Raw genomic sequence first — 7918 nt, 5'->3', positions numbered from 1 at the left:
TTGTCTCTACATCTATTTTCCTGAATGGTTCACCATGTGATGTTTTTTATCCTCAAAGAGGTCTCAGGCAAGGAGACCCCCTATCTCCTTACCTGTTTATCGTTTGCATGGAATCCCTTTCCAGAGCTTTGAATGAAGCTGAACATAAGAAGTTAATCCATGGTATTAAAATTAATGATTCTTGTCCTCCAGTTTCTCACTTGTTTTTTGAAGATGATTGTTTGATTTTTGCAAATGCAAATAGTAAGGAAGCAAGAAATCTTGTGAGTATCATTGAGAAATTTAGCATGTACTCAGGTCAATCTATCAATTATCAAAAATCTGGTACTGCTTTTAGTAAAGGTGTCCCTAATAATATTAAGAATGAAGTTTCTAACATCCTTAGTACTAAGAAATTAGCTTTGAATGATAAAATTTGGGAGTCCCCTTACTGTTGAAGAAAAACAAAACTCAGTCCTTCACTCCTTTGCTTGATAGATATGGAGACAGACTAGCTTGGTGGCAGCCTAAGTTTTTGAACTATCCTGGTAGAACTATTTTAATTCAATATGTGCTAAGTAGTCTTCCTTCCCATAATATGTATGTTTTTCATATACCTAAAACTATCACTAATAAAATGGACTCCATCCAAATGAGGTTTTGGTGGAATAAGCAAAAAGGAAAAAAAGGTTATAATACAAAAAAAAAGGACTGAGATTGCTCAACCTAGAGAACTAGGTGGCCTGAATATAAAACAAACTAATATCATGAACCTAGCTTTACTTTCTAAGCTTGCTTGGATACTGCTTCATGCTCAAGATGATTTATGGTACAAAATTGTTAAAGGCAAGTACTTCCCCCATTTAAACCCCTTAAATGATGCTCTTCCTTCTAATGGTTCCTGGATTTGGAATGTGATATGTAAAGGCCTTGAAATTATAAAAATGCATGCTTTTTAGGAAGTTGGTGATGGCTCTTCTATATTGATTTGGAAAAATAGGTGGATACCTTCAATACCTAATTGTGTGAACAGTCAGTACAGGTCTAGTAATATGATTTCAGTTTCTCAACTCATTGATCTAGACACTAAGTCTTGGAATCTGCAAACCTTAAATGCTCTCTTTGATCATGACACTGTGAATGCTATTACTAGTATTAGAATTCCCTTTGCTGGTAAAGATTGTCTGAGATGGCAACTTAGTGCTAATGGTGTTTTCACTGTAAAATCTGCTTATAGAGCTATTCTAGATAGTAGGAATCAGGAAACTGGTTTTACTAATACAATCCATATTTCTTGGAAACAGTTCTGGAAAACTAGGCTTCCTAGTAAGATTTTACACTTCTTATGGAAGTGTCTTCATGATTGTCTTCCTCTAAGAGACAAATTATCTAAACACTGTTCAAATATAGTTTCTCTGTGCCCTTTTTGTAATAACCATACTGAAAACATGCAGCACATTTTCCTTGACTGCAATTTCTCTAGAAGTGTTTGGAATGCTATTGACCCTGCTATGACAATGGTTATTTCAAATGTGAACATTCATAACTGGTTGTGTTCCTTGTTCCAGAATAACAATCAGCAGGTACAGAATGAACAAGTCCTTAAATGGATGGGTTTGATATTATGGCACATATGGAAAGGTGGATGTAGAAAAGTCTTTGAAAATCAACAACAGAATCTTAATCAACTTGTGCATATGATTAAAACTGATTTCTCTGAATGGAATGCTAGCTTATCTGCTACTGTAAGAAATACTAATGGTTCTGATTTGCAGGTCACTAGAACTTGGCAGAAGCCTGACAGTCCCTATATAAAAATTAACTGTGATGCTGCATTTGATGAAATTACTAAAATGATGGGCATTGGACTGATTGGTAGAACTTTTGCAGGTAACTCAGATGGAGCTAGATGCTGCAAAGACAAAGCATTAGACCCTGAACAAGCTGAGGCCAAATCTATGCTGGAAGCTGCTTTATGGGCCAAGAGAAAAGGACACAGGAATGTATACTTGGAGGGAGATTGTCTAAATGTTATTAATGCCTTGAATGGAAGTTTAGAGTCAATAAAATGGACCACAAGAAACTTAGTTATTGATTGTGGCAATGTTTTGAATTCTTTTGATAGTTGGAAATGCACTCATGTGCACAGAGATGTGAACCATGTAGCCCATGCTTTGGCAAAACATGGTAAAAATTCTATGTCTGAAGTTGAATGGTCAAGCCATCTTCCTAACTGGGTGATACAATGTATCCAGAAGGATGAAATCATGTAATTCTTCTTCTAATTAATCTCAATTTTCGTATTAAAAAAAGAAGAAGAAAGATTATAATCATAAATAAAAGCAGTCCATAAAGAACTCTGGCTAGAAAACGGGTTCTTCAATAATCCCATTCCCATAAGTAGGTCTCCATCGAAATAGAGGCCAGAAAATGTAATGCAAAAAACCAGACATCCATAACCATTTTCATAAAAAGAGCTAATATCGAAGAAACGAATAGTTATAAATGTAATGAAAAAAATGATGAAATATTGATAGCATTAGCATAGATAATAGGCAACTGAATACATTCACTATTTTGCATTTCAGCATCCAACAAAAGCAGTTCATTGCATAAGCAAAATGCAAAAACGTTAAGCATTCGACACTTTAATTTAAGATGCATATATATCATAATATCAAACTAGAATTATAAGACAAAACAAGCAGCCAGAAATGAATGGTTGCAACTTAGAATAGTGTAGTATCATTCGTAATAGTATTCCAAACACATCACTTAAACGTCCAAGTGATCACCTTCTACACGATTATCATTACCAACAAACCCTTGCATCTCTAAAGCACTTTCATGGAGAACTCCTTTGTCCATCACTTGATTTTGGTAATAGATGACGTTTTGAGCAGCTAACCCCAAGAAGTTCACCACTGCCAGTGCCATGACAAACAAGGAACAGATGAATACCCTTACTTTCATGTCCATATCTTGACTCATAACCCCGTTTCCAATAGAAAGAACTTCAATAACAACACAGAAGTAGAAAATTACAAGGAAACTTATATTGACTTTTTTCTCCTGCAAGAGTTGTTTACTCTTCTTTATGGCTCCTGAACCGTATATGTTTGGTTCAACAACCGAAACCACATTGGCGAAGTTCCACCTTGCTATAAAACGCCCATGAACAACAATGAAGAATGAAAGATAGATGACAAGGAAGATGGTACCTATGACAGATACCAGGACAAGATTAATTTTTGGACTTGTATGAACCAAAGTAAGAATTGCACAGAACAAAGTAAGCACAACCAAGTAAGCTACGTAGTGCAGGAAAATAAGGGGTAAGCCATGAAGAAAGGTGATTGCAAGACGTTTTAAGATACGACAAATAGTGGAAAGAATAGAAATGTAAGACAAGGGTTTGGAAAGGTAAAGAGAAGCTAGAGTTAAGGTTGTAGCAGAGACAGACAGAAGATAGAATGCGAAGAACAGAACAAGGGAGATGCAGTAGTACTGGATAGAATTCAGTTTCAAGAAAAACTGGTCCGTAGAAGAATATGCGCCAACAAATTCTTTATAGAGAAGTAATGGATTGGTAGATTGGTATTCAGGTGATGATAATTTGTGATACAGATGAGCAATAAACATAGCAAATACCACTATATTATTAGTTTCCAACAAGAATTGTAAAAACGAAAGAGGGAGTATGATGAGAAAGAAAATCAACAAGAATTTTTTGGAGATGCTTTCAGTATTGTTATGGCTGATTCTATGATTGATTCAACTCTCACTAATTCTTTGATTTTTTGCTGTGCATTCAAGACTTCGGGATCTTCAAACAACTCCATCGGCAGTCTTGGCTAACTTTCACTTGTAATTACAGAATAAAAAAGAAGAAATCTGTTGATCTAGCTAGAGTATTCAGTGGAAGGATTTATAAGAAACCTGCTTCTCACTTAAGTATATATAAGGAGGTGTTATACTTGTTGAAATGAAATTGCAATTAATAGGCCTAGGGGGTCTTGGTGGTGGCAGTTGAGGCTTGACAAGGCTAGCTTACTAATAAGAGATTGGTGCACTTTCTTTTCTACTGCTATATCCAGGCTGCATTTAGTTTTATGCTTTTATTCCTTTTGACTCTATCTCTCCTTCTTCTTCTTCTTCTTCTCTCAGATCATTTTTTCTTACACTACCTAATCTGTTTTACCATTTTCGGCATGGCATTCATTAGGAACCCCCTGTAACTCTCATCACAAGTGGAAGACTAGGAAACTTCCTAGTTACCTCGTCACATGCCCGACACTCATTAATTGCCAAATCCATAAGAGGGTGTTTGGATACCATATGCAGAATAACCAAAATCAATTTGCTTTTGCTTTTATAAGTCATTTTGAAATTGTATTTCTCAACCAACTTATAGCTTTTTCTAACTTCTAAAAGTGTGTATCCAAACGCCCTCTGCATTATTACCAGTCCACTTATTACCCACCTGTAGACCTATAACCTAGTCTCTAATCTTTATCATGATGCTATTACTTACAGAATTGAATTCAAAAATAATGTATGAAAGAAAATCACTAAATAAAACAATCCAAAGCATTTTTACCTTTGGTTAATTTGGTATTTATTAATTAAATAATAAATAATAAACAACATTGATTTGATAATGAGTCTCTAAGTTGAACTCAAGACAATCTCAAATTTCAATCTTTGAAAACAAATAACTTCCAGCAAATTTTGCTCTGTAATTGATGGTTGTCGCATAAAAAACAGTGGTTGATTCGTCGTGAAAGTCTTGCTCTTCCAACAAACACACATAATTCCTTGTGATCCAAATGTTTACGTGTATCGCACTCTAGCAAGGAGGAAGATCTTTTGGTGGTGGCAGAACAGACTGATTTGGACCTTTTCCATCTTCGACTACGAATGCAACCTTCAACCCCCAGCCGGTGTGAAGTTCCAAATGACAGTGCATGAACCAAACCCCTAAAGAAATCAAAGAAAAAACACTTTAGTTATTGAAATGTGTGGCAAATACGTAAGAAATACACTTGGAAATTAAAAGGTTCAAAGTTTTATTACCTGGATTATCAGCTCTGAATCTTATGGCAGTCCAGCCACCGGTAGGAACTCCGACGGTATTTCTCTCAGGTGGATCAACCAAGTTGTATTTAGCTGGGTCCTTGGCCGGATCGAAATTTCCAACCCCAGTTCCAACAACGAAGAAGTTGTAGCCATGAAGATGGAAGGGGTGCGACTCAACACTTAAAAGATTGGTGTCTTGTAGAACTAATTCAACGGTCGAGTTGTAAGCGATCTTACTTAACCTAGGGATAGGAGTTAAAGAGGTTCTGAGGTTGGCTGTAAGGGGTGCCCCAGTATAATTAAAAGGGGTAGCAGGTCGGTCAGGAAAATCGGTTTTGAAGACACCCTTGGTGTTGAAATAGTGAGCTTGAAGAAGCCCAATTTTAGGCATCACGAATGTAATGTTGTTCAAAGAAGCAGTCATTCTTGTTCCATTTAGGCAAGTAGGGCATGGATTCAATCCCAAACCGATCGTGTAGAAAAGATGGCGATCCACAGATAAGGGAACATTTGCTGGGAATTGAGGGGAATTTAGACTCTTAAGCTTTGCGTTATAGCTCAATGCGAAGCTTGAATCATTTGATGCAGGTAGTTGAGGCATGGTTGGGAGAACAGTGTTTGGTATCCCTTTGTATTGAAATATTGCTGTGGCTGTTTTGTTGTCAACAGGAATTGGAACGTCTTGGAATGGTCTGGCAGCCATGAAATATCTTCCAGGGACTCGATCTGCTTGAACTAGAACGTTTGTGGTCTGTCCTGGTGCAATTAAAATAGCTTGAGTTGTGAAGGGCTTTACATAGACTGCATCAATCTCCACCACTGTGAAATTATGACCGGCTAAGGCAAAGAAAAGTTCGTCGTTGAGTGCAGCATTGACTATCCGTAGCAAGTAGCTCTTTCCTTGCTCAACCTCCGTTACAAACGTATCTACACCATAAAAAGGAAAAGTAAATTAGCGAAAAATCAAATGGCAATATAGAAAACGGCTCTAACATTAGAAGCCGTTAAATGTTAAATGCTTCACGTTCTTACGTTTCTCCGAGCAAGGGAAGAGTGGCCCTGGTTTCCCATTGATGGTATGTGCATCAGACATATTCGGTGGTAAACCCAACTTGTTCCCTTGATTAACCAACTCTTCAACGTCGGTGTTCCACCATTCTCCTGTTCCATAATTAAATAAGCGAGAGTTTGAGTTAAATCTGTAAAGAAACATTGATCATGATAAATTAATAATCAATAGACCGCTAAATATGTAAATAATTACTGACCTAGGACGAGATTAACTTCCTGGGTAGGTTGGGGGAACGGATATGGAGTTCCTTCTTTGGGCATGAGGACAATTGCACCATATACAGTTGCTCTTAACCAAAGAATATGTGCGTGCCACCAAAGTGTTCCTCTTTGGCCTGTTACGTTGAAAGCATAGGTGTAGCTATTTCCAGTTTGAATTGGACATTGTGTTACGTATGCTGGTCCATCTGCCCAACCGTTGCGAAACTGCTTCAATCCGTGCCTGCAAATTTATAATGTGATGATTAGTCCAACTAATAAATCATACACATTCAAAGATATGGATGCGATGCTAGCAAGTATTATATGCGGTTTTGTACGTACCAATGAATGGACATATTGTATTGAGCGTGGTTGGTAACGTTTATAAGCACTGTATCTCCTTCTCTAGCATAAATTGTAGGTCCAGGAAACATTCCATTTACGGTAACAATAGGTTTGGCATGGCACAATCTGCTGATATTCTTCACTTGTACCTGAAAAGATAGGAAAGGTAGATATTAGAGATCATTGTGATAAAAAATTAACAAAAATCAATCAGTATATGCAAAAAATAAATATTTCAAAAAAGATTGTGGTAGTGGTCGTCTCTCATACATCAAACTGGTACTTCTTCACTGCAGCTTCGGCAGTAAAGCTAAACATGATCATCATGATGAAGGCCAGGAAGAAAAACGCAGAACCCGAGTAAGTTTTTCCTTGTTTAGCCATTTATTCTGGCTGAACCCGAATTCAATCTTCTTCTACGGTACCAGAGTTAGGTTGCTAGATGATAAAGAGAGAAGAATACTGTATGTGTGTTTTTGGATATGAACATAGAGTGGAGATATCGAGTATTTATATTAGGTAGAAATAGAGTAGAATGTCAAGTTTATTTGTAGTTTGTTAAGAGAAAAAATGGAAGTCAAGTTAGTAGATTACTTGGGTGGAGTCTAGGGTTGCATTCAGAGGCGCTTGTAAGCAAAATATTGATGTAGACAATTGAATAGAAATGTATTAACGTAAAGGACGAGATACAAGTAGAGAAGGACCAATATAATAAAAATTTAGAAACCTGAGGCTTAAAATTAATGTAAATATATTATATATGTATCAGGGTTTATAAAATAAAGAGAATGAGAGGTATGTTATGCCAACTGATCTGCTGGCATGATGAATCAACCGTGCTTTACTGCTAAGGGATGAAAAATTGCTAGGCTTGAATTGTTGTAGGTATTAGTTCTCCAATTTTTGGTGGAAATTTGGTGTCTTTGTTTTGTTTTGTCTTTGTTTTGTTTTGTTATGTTGGGAATGAGAGATGTGGAGTGAAAAGTAAGAATTAGGAGAGATATTGAGTTACTTCTAAGCTTTCAGCGGCTTTTCTATCAATTCACTTCTTTTTCATCAGTTATTGTTTGTGTAGGTAAATTTTGCGAGTATGGAATGAAAAATGACTACATCTGGTATGTGGTAGGTAGATTGACAAAAAAAGAAAACTAGACCCAAGGCCATTTGATTTGCGTCAGCTCAAGAGTATAATCAAGAATTTTTTTACAGAAATACAAATTGCCCAGCGTATTAGAAACGTAGT

The 7918-nt window shown here is 36.5% G+C and overlaps 2 protein-coding genes across 2 annotated transcripts; both read right to left on the bottom strand.

The window, feature by feature from the left end:
* Positions 1-2754: 2754 nt before the first annotated feature.
* On the bottom strand, positions 2755-3621 carry LOC113351216. The gene has a single exon (XM_026595242.1). It carries the CDS (start codon positions 3619-3621, stop codon positions 2755-2757), a length of 867 nt encoding a protein of 288 aa, XP_026451027.1.
* Positions 3622-4554: 933 nt separating this feature from the next.
* LOC113347842 (laccase-11-like) lies at positions 4555-7165 on the bottom strand. Its single transcript, XM_026591523.1, has 6 exons — positions 6946-7165; positions 6673-6824; positions 6327-6571; positions 6091-6219; positions 5056-5985; positions 4555-4959 (listed from the first exon to the last, which is right to left on the bottom strand). The coding sequence occupies exons 1-6, from the start codon at positions 7057-7059 to the stop codon at positions 4829-4831; spliced, it is 1701 nt and encodes a 566-aa protein (XP_026447308.1). The 5' UTR covers positions 7060-7165; the 3' UTR covers positions 4555-4828.
* Between the last annotated feature and the right edge of the window lie 753 nt (positions 7166-7918).

This window comes from Papaver somniferum, chromosome 2, assembly GCF_003573695.1.
Source record: "Papaver somniferum cultivar HN1 chromosome 2, ASM357369v1, whole genome shotgun sequence".
Lineage (NCBI taxonomy): Eukaryota > Viridiplantae > Streptophyta > Magnoliopsida > Ranunculales > Papaveraceae > Papaver > Papaver somniferum.
The sequence above is the reverse complement of the archived record's forward strand: the minus strand, read 5'-3'. Positions and strand labels throughout refer to the sequence as shown.

Coding starts and splice junctions, on each gene's coding strand:
- LOC113351216 (XM_026595242.1), bottom strand. CDS start 3,621: ATGTTTATTGCTCATCTGTATCACAAATTATCATCACCTGAATACCAA.
- LOC113347842 (XM_026591523.1), bottom strand. CDS start 7,059: ATGGCTAAACAAGGAAAAACTTACTCGGGTTCTGCGTTTTTCTTCCTG. Junction 6,220..6,326: donor GGAAGTTAATCTCGTCCTAG/GTCAGTAATTAT, acceptor ATTATGGAACAG/GAGAATGGTGGAACACCGAC. Junction 5,986..6,090: donor CTTCCCTTGCTCGGAGAAAC/GTAAGAACGTGA, acceptor TTTATGGTGTAG/ATACGTTTGTAACGGAGGTT.